We start from the raw sequence: 13,799 nt of genomic DNA on the forward strand, positions 1-13,799 counted from the left end.
TCAGATATCTAAACTGCTGTCAATTTAAATTCTGTATTTATAGATAAAGCAACTGAGAGAAACGCTTGAGTGGGAGCATGCAGAGAAGGAGGTTCTTCTGTCGGAACTGCGTGGTTCTGCTCAGAGCTCTGCAGACGAGTCTGAAAAGCTGAACTCCACCATAACGTCTGTGAGTGCAGAAAGAGACCAGCTGAGAATGCAGCTGCAGACACTTGTGGACAAGGTGACTCTTTTACATTAAAACCTCTTAAAATATCTCATTAGTGTATTTCATGTTTATTTTTTTTGACCAAGGGGTAACTCCAGCTGCTAAAAGCAAAGCTAACTCGGAAGGGACAAAAATGCAGCCCCCCCCCCCCCTCATCCATTAGAGGCTGGTTCCAGAAAGGAGCAAGTTCCCTTTGACTCCCATGTTAAAGAAGCAGAAATAAGCATGTTTACAGCCTGGTTCAAAAAACATTTTAGGTTTATTAGGTCAAGTCTACAGCCATGACAACATGACTTTTGTATCTCATCTGTTGTCATTAAAGCTTAAAATGATTAATAACTAGGATGTATCTATTCATTGACAGGTAGCTCAGTGCTAGCATTAGCAGCTTGCCCTCCTACTTGCCCAAGCGAAGGCATCAGTCTCGAGCTCACGTTAAAAGTGTTGCGGCCTAAAAGGCAGCGAGTAGCAGAGTCACTCAACCTCACTTTTCTGGCTGGCTACAAGCACCCATTAGCCTCCATTGGCTTCAGTTAGCTCGTAGCTACATCGGCGCAGAGTTTGTTGGGTGTCAATCGTCAGCTCCCACCCTCACAGCCCCGCTCTCGGCTCCATTTCTGTGTTTTCCTGGGAGTGACGAGATGCGTAACGCTTTCAAGATGGTGGTGGTGGTGGTGGTACCCGCCCATTCAGCTCTTCGGAAACCTGCGGGTGACTGAGTGGAGGCTTTGTCCATGACACAAACAGTAAACTGTTTTGACATTTCTTATTTTAGGCCACAGAGACGGACGTTCTGCTGCAGTCTCTCCAACAAGAGCTCAAAGAACAGAAGCAGAAGATCTTTGATCTGATGAGAACGTCTGAGCAGAAGGAGTGTGAATTACAGGAGCATGTGAGTCGAATGTTGATGAAGCCGCTCACAAACGAACACTCGTGGTCAGCATCCTGACTTCTTATCTGGTTTTTATGTCCTCAGATATCAAAGCTATCCCAGGAGCTCCAGGGAACACGCGATGAAAACCGGGCTCTGCAGGAGAGCGCCGCAGAGGAGGCGGAGAAGCTGCTCTCTGCAGTGGCTGCTCTCACGGCAGAAAGAGATGAGCTCAAAAACGACCTGCGGGGAAACATAGATATGGTGAGTTTTACATTTTAAAATGTTAAATCAAATCAAACTTAGCTTATGTAGCACTTTTCATGCATAGCATGCAGCCCAAAGTGCTTAACAGATTAAAATGACCCATGTAACCCACATTCCCTCCCTTTCCCACACTTAAAACAATTGTGACAGTTTCACCCCCAATCCACAAACTATTGCCAGGTACACACACGCACACACACTTAAACACACACACGTACACATAACACATTAAAAGACCACAGTAAACACTAAGTTGAGCTCACATTGGACAGGTAATGAAAGACACACCATCAAGGGAGCCATCTGCCTCAACAGCAGCAGATTAACAGCATCGGCCAAGACACCAATCCAGGGCGCCCTGGGAGGGTGGCAACCCCACCACTACCTGGGTACTACCCTAGGGGCGCCCCAGCCGCTGCCACCGACCACTGGTCCCGAGGCAGAGGGCTCCCCAGAGGAAATGCTGGAAGGATTAAAATATGTGACATGTATAATAACACAAGCTAAAATGGATGATGTAAGTAAAACAAGCAATGCAATAAATAGTAATCAGTTAAAAGCTAAACTAAAAAGGTGGGTCTTGAGCCTGTTCTTAAAAACATGAACGTTCTCTGCGGCCCTGAGATCCTCCAGCAGCCCGTTTCAGAGGCCAGGGCCGTAATAACTAAAAGACGCCTCACCGTGAGTGCGAGTCCTGACTTTAGGAATGACAAGGAGACAGCTGCCAGAGGAGCGCAGGGACCACGAGGGTTCATATGGTAAAAGCAGTTCTGAAAGATAAGAAGGCCCGAGACCATTAAGACACTTAAAAACCATTAAGAGTATCTTAAAATCGATCCTGAAACATACGGGGAGCCAATGCAGTGATAAACCGGAGTGATGGGCTCCAGCTTCCTGGTCTTCGTCAGGACACGAGCTGCTGTGTTTTGTAAAAGTTGTAGACCTGAGGTGCTCTTTTTGGGAAGAGCAGAAAGCAGGGCATTGCAGTAGTCTATCCTACTGGTGATGAAAGCATGCATCAGCATCTCCGTATTGGCCCGAGAGAGAATGGGGCGGACTCTGGCGATGTTGTTGATGATAAAAACCTATTTTAGTGATATTTTTAATGTGGGGGATAAAAGTCAGCTCAGAGTTGAAAATCACGCCCAGGTTCTTCACTTGTGAAGATGGATTAAAATACATTGATTGTAGTTTTGGTAAAAGTTTCTCTCTCTGGGCCTCGGGACTGATGACTAAAACTTCAGTTTTGTCCTGGTTGAGCTGGAGAAAGTTTTCTACCATCCAGGATTTGATGTTTAAAATGCAGTTTAAAAGTGCATCCATTGGCTGTGTGTCAATAGGAGACAGATGTACAGCTGGGTATCATCAGCGTAACTGTGGAAAATCAGTTACGCTGATGATACCCAGCATGTAGAGATTAAAAAGCACTGGGCCTAAAACTGAACCCTGAGGCACACCACATGTAATCCCATGGACCCTAGAGGAACAGGTATCCAAACTCACCATAAAAGTCCTGTCTGAGGTAGGAAGTGAACCATCTGTGTACAGCACCTGAGAGGCCGGTCTGTTTTAAGCGGGTTAAAAGAATGGTTTGATCCACTGTCGCAAAGGCAGCGCTTAGATCCAGTAGAACCAACACCATCGCCCTCCGGGCATCATAATTTATCCTAAAATCATTTAAAATCTTCAGAAGGGCCGTCTGGGTATTGTGGTTCACCCTAAAACCAGACTGAAATTTCTCTAGGACATCATTAGTGTTAATAAAATCATTAAGCTGATTGAACACAAGCTTTTCTAAAATTTTGCTTAAAAATGGCAAGTTGGACACCGGTTGGAAGTTGTTTAAATCGTTAAAATCTAAATTGCTCTTCAACAGGGGTCTCGCCACCGCCCGTTTAAAAGCAGCAGGAAAGACCCCCCCCCCCCCCATCTGAAGCGAGCAATTCATCAGAATTGAAACATCATCTTGGGACAGCAGTAGCTCAGGTGGTAGAGCGGGTTGCCTCATGATCGGAGGGTCATGGGTTCGATTCCAGCTCCCACCAGGGGTATCCTGCTGTTGTGTCCTTGGGCAAGACACTTCGCCCATCTTGCCTGTGTTAGTGGTGGTCGGAGGGGCCGACGGCGCCAAATGGCAGCCTCGCCTCTGTCAGACCTCCCCAGGGCGGCTGTGGCTACAAGTAGCCTACCATCACTAGCAGTGTGTGAATGTGAGTGTGTGAAAGCGTCTTTGGGTGTCTAGAAAAGTGCTATATAAGTTCAATTATTATCTTTCAAAGAGTCATAAAATTGTTTAAAAAAAAAAAACCTTGTGGGAATAGGGTCCAGAACACATGTGGTGGGTCTCACTGAGGAGAAAACTTTGTCAAGAATCTCCGCTTCAACCAAGACAACACTGTCCAGTGTTTCCTCCGGTAGACACGCTCTCAGACTGATCTGATGCAGTGTTGCTTTGGGAGGATAAAATGTTCCATCTGATGGTGTCTACCTTCCCTCTGAAGTGGGCTGCAAACTCCTCGCAAAGAGTGTCTGAGGGGGTTTTCTTGGAAGAATTAAAATCCCTATTTAAAATATTAGCAACTGTGGAAAAAAGTACTTTATTAGAAATCTGCCGTTTGTCGCCGCAGCAGTTAACATGAGCGATCTGTCTGACAGATGATTGAAAATCAGGAGGAGTTGAGGGCGGCTTTGGAGAAAAACCAGGACCAAAGGAAGAAGATCAAACTCCTGGAATCTGAAAAGGCACGGAATGAACCTCCTCCTGATTTTAATTCACAGCTAGAGGAGCTGCAGGGAAAGGTAAGCCTGCATTTGTGGCACACCTGCTGACAACACAAGAACTGTAGGAGAAACTTTCCCCAAAAACATGCAGACCTGGGTGCAGGAGCACCATATAAACACCTCTACAAACTCAGTCAATTCTTGCACTTTCTGACAGATTAAGACTCTAACTGAGGAGCTTGAGCCTGTGCTAGCGGAGAGAGACGCACTGATGCTAGAGAAGGAGTCCAACCGTCAGACGGAGGAGATGGAGAAGCTGCTGAGCAGAGTTTCGTCCCTCAGCCAGGAGAGAGATCAGCTGCAGGAGGCGCTGGAAGGGCAGAGAGAGGAGAAGAAGCGGCTCAGAGAAGAGCTGGAGGACCGGATACAGACGGTAAAAACTTAACCTTCAGATCCGTCCAGCACCTCGTCGTAGATGAGACGGATTCGCAGCAGAGTAAATGTGAGATGAAAACAAAAGACCCATAACAGCCGAGTCACGTGAAACATAAACATAGATTGGATGTAGCACAGCTGGATTAGATCTCCTGGTGTTCGTGACGTCTCTCTGCATTTGCAGCAGGAAGAGACTAGGGACTTGTTTGGGAAGTTTCCAGCTCTCCTGGATGAACACTTCCTTAAAGAGCAAGTCACCCCCTACCAGATTACTCAACTCCCACTTCCTGTTTAAAAAAATGCAACAAATGCTGTTGCCTAGCGGAATGAGAGGGTGGAGCCGCTAACAAATACACACACTTACGACAAAGTGACATCATAATGTACCATCTAACATCATAGTGTACCTCTTAGCCAATAGCGATGGCAGATTTAAATTCAAATGCAGTGCTGACGACGGTGCATCACTGACAGTTTTAGGCAGAATATTTAAATTTTAACTAAGATGCACTAAAGTGCCGGATTATTGACTACTCGTGTCTACAGCACGATCAGACACTCATTTATATAGTTTATCAGCTAAAAAAAATGTTGATTTGGAGTGACTTGCTCTTTAAAGCAGAAATCTGGAGTTATTTGTTAGATGGCACCATCTAGAGGTGAAAAACTAAATTGCACCATAATCCCCTCTCCCTACCTCTGTGATTACAGCTGGAAGCAATGCCTCTCATTGATAAACACACACCTCTAGCTGGGAAGCGGAGCTAAAACAACGTTCTACAGTTATTATCCTCGCATTGTCTGTTTATTCCTAAATATATATTTTAAAGACTTACTAGTCAATAAGACATGTTGCCAACTCTGCATCTGTCTAGGTACGTCCTCAAACGTTCACACACACACACACACACACACACACTCTGACATCTGAACGTAACGCTGTTGGCTAATTCTGAAAGGCGGGATGGGCTTGGCAGATACGGAGACGTTTTGCATTAAGACTTCTCCGTCTCCTGGGGAGTCTTGCAAAGCAATTCCCCGCCAGAACAACAGAGGGCGTAGCGTTGTTCTGGGATATCCTGTCATGTATCCAGGGTCCGAAATAAAATGTTTGACTCACCGGCCAAGTTGGCTGGTAGGTGATGAAAATCTACCGGCCAAGCATATTTTTTACCGGCCAAAATTCTAAATGATTTAGATCTACCTAAAGCATGTAATTCTATATTAGGTTGATTCCAAACAGAGGAGAGACAAAATAATTAAAAACATCAATTAATAAGAAAAACAACAGTTTTGTCATTTTATTATTTATTTATTTTTTAGAGATGTTTTTATGAACTCTTTCATTGAAATCTAGTCGGACTCCTTGTTTTCTCTGACATAGCCATTAGCGCTGAGACCGTGGGTGTCACCAGTGGAGACTCAGATTGAGCCCGGGACATGGATGTGCAGGCAATATGGCATTTGCTGTTTTCATGTTCTCGAATAGTCTCAAAGCTTCATGGTCTTATTTCCTATGACAAACGAGTTGTTCCAGTTCTTCTCTCGAGCGTGCTGGCGGCAAACGGTGCAGCTCATTTGCGCAGATTCTGCTTCATATTGTAGCCATTGTCTTACGACTCCGCCGTCTCCAGTTCGCCACTTTTCACAAAATCTTCTGGTTGCCACTGGTCCTGGTGGTTTTTCTTCCAGTTTGAGCCTTCTTTTGGAAGGCTGGCTGACTCCAGTTAAAAACCGCCACATTTCACCGCTAGTTTTAACACGAAGCTAACCGCTAGCTTGATAAACTGATTGAATGGGATAGGCGGAAATGACGTTGGATGCGGCGCTCACGTTTCGCATACATTTTTGTACGTTGCATGCAGGCGGGAGGAGTATCACAGAAGATGACTGTAAACATAACTAATTTGGTGCAAACATTTACTCGCCATGTGGCAGATAGAGCTCAAAAATGTACTCGCCAAATGGAGCAATTTGCATGCATTTGGCGAGTGTATATTTCGGACCCTGTATGTAGCGCTGTTGGCTAATTCTGAAAGGCGGGATGGGCTTGGCAGATACGGAGACGTTTTGCATTAAGACTTCTCCGTCTCCTGGGGTGTCTTGCAAAGCAATTCCCCGCCAGAACAACAGAGGGCGTAGCGTTGTTCTGGGATATCCTGTCATGTATCCAGGGTCCGAAATAAAATGTTTGACTCACCGGCCAAGTTGGCTGGTAGGTGATGAAAATCTACCGGCCAAGCATATTTTTTACCGGCCAAAATTCTAAATGATTTAGATCTACCTAAAGCATGTTATTCTATATTAGGTTGATTCCAAACAGAGGAGAGACAAAATAATTAAAAACATCAATTAATAAGAAAAACAACAGTTTTGTCATTTTATTATTTATTTATTTTTTAGAGATGTTTTTATGAACTCTTTCATTGAAATCTAGTCAGACTCCTTGTTTTCTCTGACATAGCCATTAGCGCTGAGACCGTGGGTGTCACCAGTGGAGACTCAGATTGAGCCCGGGACATGGATGTGCAGGCAATATGGCATTTGCTGTTTTCATGTTCTCGAATAGTCTCAAAGCTTCATGGTCTTATTTCCTATGACAAACGAGTTGTTCCAGTTCTTCTCTCGAGCGTGCTGGCGGCAAACGGTGCAGCTCATTTGCGCAGATTCTGCTTCATATTGTAGCCTGTCTTACGACTCCGCCGTCTCCAGTTCACCACTTTTCACAAAATCTTCTGGTTGCCACTGGTCCTGGTGGTTTTTCTTCCAGTTTGAGTTTTCTTTTGGAAGGCTGGCTGACTCCAGTTAAAAACCGCCACATTTCACCGCTAGTTTTAACACGAAGCTAACCGCTAGCTTGATAAACTGATTGAATGGGATAGGCGGAAATGACGTTGGATGCGGCGCTCACGTTTCGCGTACATTTTTGTACGTTGCATGCAGGCGGGAGGAGTATCACAGAAGATGACTGTAAACATAACTAATTTGGTGCAAACATTTACTCGCCATGTGGCAGATAGAGCTCAAAAATGTACTCGCCAAATGGAGCTATTTGCACGCATTTGGCGAGCGTTAATTTCGCACCCTGTATGTAACGCTGTTGGCTAATTCTGAAAGGCGGGATGGGCTTGGCAGATACGGAGACGTTTTGCATCAAGACTTCTCCGTCTCCTGGGGTGTCTTGCAAAGCAATTCCCCGCCAGAACAACAGAGGGCGTAGCGTTGTTCTGGGATATCCTGTCTTGTATCCTTTCCAAAATGGTGCATTTACTTTTTTTTTTTTTTTTCGTATTTCAGTTACGATTTAACACAAATAAATTAGTCTCTCATTCTCCTTCACCTCTTCATGCGCTAGCCACCTCTAAACCCACATTTCCCGTCATTTCCGTCCAAGAATAAAACGCTTGCTGCGTATCTCTTCACTCCTCCAGTCACAGGTGAATAAAACGTTCATATTTTTAGACTTTTTTTTTTTCCGTGAGGTATTAAAGATGCTTCATGTCTGCCGCTACATATCTTCAGTTCTCTTCATGTTTTTGATGGCGCAATTGCCAACAACTCAATATTACAGTGACATGCATTTATCTGCCTATCAACTTACTGAATACGACTCGTCTTCGCTCCTCATCTAGAGTCTTCTGGTGCTGATCGTAACCGGTGTCGGTACAAGATCTGCTCGGGTGCAAGATCGGCTCGGGGTCCGTCGACTGCCGATGACGTCTAAGTAGTTGATTGGCTGAACATGAACCTCACTGAATTACGTAATCACGTAACGTTGTTATCACGTTACGTTGGTCCAGGCAAATCTGTCTATTGGAAAGATGAACAACTTTTACATAGAAATCCATCATTACCTCTTTGAAAATACACTTTTAGCATAGAGCTGCATGTATATTAGGGCTGAACGATTAATTTCATGTGCAATTAAATTGCGATGTGACAAAAGGAGATTTTCTAATCTCAAAGGCTGCAATTTGGCAGCGAGTGGTTAGCGCAATGCTAATATACATGGGAAAACCCATAGGAATGCTAATGCTAATATCGCTGATTACATTCTTACAAATTATGAAATAGAAACGTGCCAAATTATTACATTTGGAGTCTAATAGAAAGTAAAACTACCATCAATCAAATAAGTACAGACAGGTATTTTAGTAAAGCCAGAAAACTTTAAACTCCAGAGTTTTGGCTAGCAGCTATGAGCGTAACTGAACTACTCATGGACAAGACGTCAAAAACTCTAAACACAAAATACTTCAATAAACGGGACACACTTCTTTCCTGCAAATACAATTTCACAGGTGTTGCTAATACCTATGATCCTTCAAGGGATGTGCTCAAAGAGGAGTTCAACATTATGAATAAAATTGTGTTTTATTTTACAAATACCATTATAAACACAAACTTACGTCTTAAGAAACATTATTTTAATAACGAAACTGCTAAATTCTTTCCAACAGTATACATGTGTAGTGTATTTTGTCCGAGTCGATTTGCCGTACTTTGACGTCATCGGCAGTCGAAGGACCCCGAGCCGATCTTGCACCCGAGCAGATCCTGTACCGACACCGGCTACGGCCATGAAACTGAGTAATGGAAGTGAGAACGTGTGAAAAGGGGCTGCAGTACCCACATTTGACCACAGGATGTCACTCTTGCACGTTACACCTAATTTCAGCTGAATGAACTCAATTTATTTCAATCTAATAGAAAATATTCTACTTGAAGTTTTGAAGCTTTTTCAATTTGACTGTTTTTAGTGAAAGTGCAAATAATTTTTGATTGGCTCATTTAAGCCGGTTGCGTGTTAACCCTCTGGGGTCCAGGGTGTAATTTGCCGTTTTTGACTAATTTAGAGTTTTCCTTTGTATTTCCAAAATAAAAGCCATAACCACTGCCTTATGTGGCATCAATCTTTTCAGCACAGCCTGGACTTCATGAATGTATACTTATTTTTTACATTTGGACATAAAGGGGTTGCATATTAGACCTTAAATCACTCAAAAACATAAAATCCGAATTGGATTATTTTACTGTGAAACCAACAAACATTTATGATGAATGTTTTTTATAATTTAAAATGGTAATCTAGACTGTACATTTATAAAAAATATGAATAAATATAGCAAATAACATTTTTTTTTTTTAATATTAGCCCTCTGGGGTCCTGGGTGTAAATCACTTTTTTTGACTCATTTTGGTTTTTCTTTTGTATTTTCTAATAAAAACAATAAATTTTACCTTATGGGGTATCATTATTTTCAGGACAACCTGGACTATCTGACTTTATACTTATTTTATTAATTTGGCAATAATGTGCATGCATTTTGGAGTGGGGAGTGGCTCTGTCTCACGCCGCAGAGATCGAGATCTGACAGCTGCGCGGCGCCGCCCACTCCTCTTGTTGGATCTCCGAGGAGCTGGATCTCTGCCTTCATCCTCTACCTCATCATGACCCAACTCTTCTATGAGGAAGGATGGATCTGCCACATCGTCATCAACATCCTCGCTATTTGCCTCAGACTCCAGCTGCGAGTCTCCGTCCACTTCCTCTGCTTCCAGTTCAAAAAACAGCTGAACTGCCTGTAGGGCTGCAACAACGAATCGATAAATTCGATGAAAATCGATTACTAAAAGCGTTGGCAACGAATTGCGTCATCGATTCGTTGCGTTGCACAACTCTTCCAAAAGCGCCCCCCCCCCACCCTTCCTGCCCGCCGTTGCGCGCAGACCAGAGCAAGTCAGATCAGCGCGAGGGAGAGCCGCAGATCAGCGTGAGGGAGAGCCGGTACCGGCAGATCAGCGCGAGGGAGAGCCGCAGATCAGCGTGAGGGAGAGCCGGTACCGGCAGATCAGCGTGAGGGAGAGCCGCAGATCAGCGCGAGGGAGAGCCGGCAGACTTGCACTGCTGCGAACCGGTTCCGCATTGTCGCGCAGCGATCCAGGCAGCTGCTTCCAGCGCACGGTCCATTCTCAAAGTGGCGCAACCAAAAAACTATAATTAGCACACGATCGTTCATGTCCGCACATATTCTCTATTTTCTGTCTTATCTGTGCCTGAAGCTCGCTACTGTGGAGCTCATCACCTGTGCTGTGGTGATGTCACCTCAGCAGCATCGAAAACGCGCTCTGCGCTTTTCGGTCAGGAGATCCCTTTGATCTGCTCAAAAGTAACTGATGAGGTGAAAAGGTAAGAATCCAGGCAACAGATTTTCTGGAGAATTATGAGGAGATGCAGGAAGATGAGAGACAGACAGGACAGGAAAATAGTTGAATAAAAACAAGAAAACAAAACAAAGTGTTGAAAAGTAAAATGTAGGTAGATTTATCTCCATGACACGTTTTTACCAGTAAAAAACAATAAGTTATACACATGTCATATTTATACATCTGATACAATTCAGATCACCTTCAAAACTCAGTCACACACCCAGGGCCGTTTCAAGACATTTTGGGGGCCAAGGCAAAATGCCCCCCCCCCCCCCCCCCCCCCCCATAACTGGGCTCCCCAGAAGCCTCTGTGTAATTCATGCCCTCTCCAGTAGTGTTAGTTATATGGTGTTTATAAAAGCCCCTCAGACATTACTGACATGTTCTAATATTATCAGATGAAAAACTAAATTATCAGACTTGCTGTCTCATCTGCTGCTTTTCTAAACCTGCTAAAAGTAACAAAACCATTTGAAAGCCACTATTTGTGGATTCTCTGAAAGTTTCCATGGAGTGTGTGACAACTTATTTTTTCATTGATCCTATCGTCTAATCTCACAGCTGAAACAAGCATCCTTAATAATCTGTGCACAGGAAGCTTACCGATGCTGTAGTAAAACAAAAGGTATAATAATTTCTTATTAATAAAACCTTGTTGCAGCACTAAAGCAGAAAAATTAGATTTTGCATTAAATATGCAAAATATTTACATATGAATTGTTTTAGAGCCCTTTAATTGGCAGAATCTGATATTAATTTAGTTCTTACAAAAAATGGGTCCCAACATGGTTTGTGTGGCGTTGCCATAGTGTGACGTCGTAGGCACAGATCCCCTGTCCTCTTGTTTGGAAATGGAAATATGATCACCCTATATTAAACAAACTGTCCACCCGGGCTTTTGCGCTGCACAGAGACGCTTCGCTGCCTACGACTGAATGTCAGTTGAGAGTCAGTCTCATGCAGACTGACCAATGAAGAGAGGGCCTCAAGTTAAGACCCTCTCCTCATTTGTCAGTCCACACGAGGTGGGTCAAAGGTTACTCTGGGCGGGTTACATGTTGTCAGGCATTCAAGTATTGAGTATATTTACTGCATATCACAGTAAAATATTCTGTATGTGACCATATTATGGTGATCCTTGGGTCGTGATGATGGAGCCCTTGAATATTGTTGCCCAGGGTACAACAAAGTGTTAATCTGGCCCTGGTTCCGCCGTCACATTCATGCAGAAACTGGTTGATCACACCGGGGCCAGACTACTAGCATGTGGTTTTACAACCACAATGTCCTCAGAAGCAAAAACGCTTTTAAAAGGGAGGGAGGAGTCCTAACTGTTGCTGCAGGCGTGTTGTGTGAGAGTGCAGTTATATACTGGTTAATATATTTTTGGGTTCAGTTGCTTTCATGTGGCCTAATGTGAGTCTATTTGGGATCATTGGAATGATCAGCAGCATTTCTTGATGTGACTTTATGGCAGTTGCCCAGGGCATCATCGCAAGGAGGATGGCATTCATTTACTTTTGTTTTATTTGGTATTTTCTCAGTCAGTTTTGGAAATGGTGATCAATTTTGATTAATTCACAGCCTATGTTTAATTACATTTAAAATAAATGTTAACAGATGAGATCAAACAAAACAGATGAGAATTGCCCTTAAGCTGTTTAACTTGGACCAAGCATTTTAGGTCACAGATAGATGTAGCTTAGGGTCTCTGTCTATACACCTTATAAGACAATTTAGGTGATGGCATGTTGTTTTTCTGCTATTGAACTGTTTTCTAATAATGTTGTGTTAAATAAAGTGAAGGAAGGAGAGAAATAACGTTTCCCTAGCAATTTTTAAAAATTTCCCCATGTAATCCGATTAATCGATTAATCGTGTCGAGACCCCATCCGATTAATCGATTATCCAAATAATCGTTTGTTGCAGCCCTAACTGCCTGGTGGACATTTATCCTTCTCACCATCCTTTATATAAGCCTAATAAAAGCCTACTAAACTGCAGAGACAACATATCTGCCCGGATCGCTCCAAAATATGAAGTTTACCGTCAATATCTGTCTAACTGTTTGTTGTTACTCCATTCGTGCCACTCCGTTCCCCGCCAAGCGGCTCCTTTTTGCGCACATCTCGTTACTCGTGCGGCCTTCCTCTCTCTCTCAGCTACATGATGATACTTTTTATCAGTTGAATATGTGAGACTTCCAGCAACAGCAAAAGGATCTCATGTTTTTGTGGGTTTTTTATGTTCACAAGCACATTCCCTCTCACGGATTACTAAACTGCTGTTTGACAAGTTATCAGATTGTCTAAAAAAAGGTCGTTTTTTAGTTTAGTTTAACTCCGCTTTTACGTTGCCTATTAACACAATTTAAAAACTGGGGTGTAGTTTATAATCTCCTTTTTAAAGCTGAATTGAAACCGAAACTCAGGGAGGCGGAGTCTTGCTGCTACAGCGTCCCAAATCAGACCTGTTCAAAAGACGCGGATACGCGTCCACGGACCCCAGAGGGTTAATGCCCACGTTCTCTTTGCACAGATGCAGTGTGACTTCCTGCAGCAGCAGCAGCTCACCTCTGAGCCACAGCTGCTGATGGAGATCCAAGAGAATCACCAACTCCAGGTTCAGGCTTTTTATTCTCAACGCTCTGACGGGTTCCTTGTTTTTCTTTGTTTTATCGCTGAACAAGACCGTTTGTGTTTCCCTGCTCTGTGCTCCAGATGGATCAGCTGGAGAAGATGTTGGAGAACGCAAAAGAGGAGACGAGTCGGTTAAAGTTTGACCTACAAGACAAAGTCAAGCTAGTGAGTTTCTTTCCTCAACATCAACCCTTTTTACTCCTTTAAGCACAAGTTGTTCAAGATTTGGTTTGGAATTGTTTTAGATTGCTGAGAAACAGGAGAACCTGGACGTGTCTGAGGAGAAGAGCAGAGTCCTGCAGGAGGAGCTCGCAGCTCTGAAGCTTCAGACGGAAGTGCTGGAGAGCAGGAAGAATGAGGCAGAGGGGACAGTCCAGTCTCTCAAGTCCAGAGTCCAAGTAGGAGTCCAGGTTTCTGCTCGGAGAATAAAGGAACGGTGAGAGCAGAA

At 43.7% G+C, this 13,799-nt stretch overlaps 1 protein-coding gene across 1 annotated transcript in view; it reads left to right on the forward strand.

Annotated features, from left to right (window-relative positions):
• The window catches only part of cenpe (centromere protein E), a 34,917-nt gene that overhangs the window by 15,229 nt on the left and 5,889 nt on the right, over positions 1 to 13,799 (forward strand). Inside the window, exons 25-32 of the mRNA XM_015951074.3 lie at positions 44 to 223; positions 984 to 1,100; positions 1,185 to 1,343; positions 4,002 to 4,145; positions 4,285 to 4,500; positions 13,251 to 13,334; positions 13,433 to 13,516; positions 13,597 to 13,749. Of these exons, the coding sequence (XP_015806560.1) occupies positions 44 to 223; positions 984 to 1,100; positions 1,185 to 1,343; positions 4,002 to 4,145; positions 4,285 to 4,500; positions 13,251 to 13,334; positions 13,433 to 13,516; positions 13,597 to 13,749 (1,137 nt within the window). The remainder of the gene's footprint in view (positions 1 to 43; positions 224 to 983; positions 1,101 to 1,184; positions 1,344 to 4,001; positions 4,146 to 4,284; positions 4,501 to 13,250; positions 13,335 to 13,432; positions 13,517 to 13,596; positions 13,750 to 13,799) is intronic.

Source organism: Nothobranchius furzeri, chromosome 13 (assembly GCF_043380555.1).
Source record: "Nothobranchius furzeri strain GRZ-AD chromosome 13, NfurGRZ-RIMD1, whole genome shotgun sequence".
NCBI lineage: Eukaryota > Metazoa > Chordata > Actinopteri > Cyprinodontiformes > Nothobranchiidae > Nothobranchius > Nothobranchius furzeri.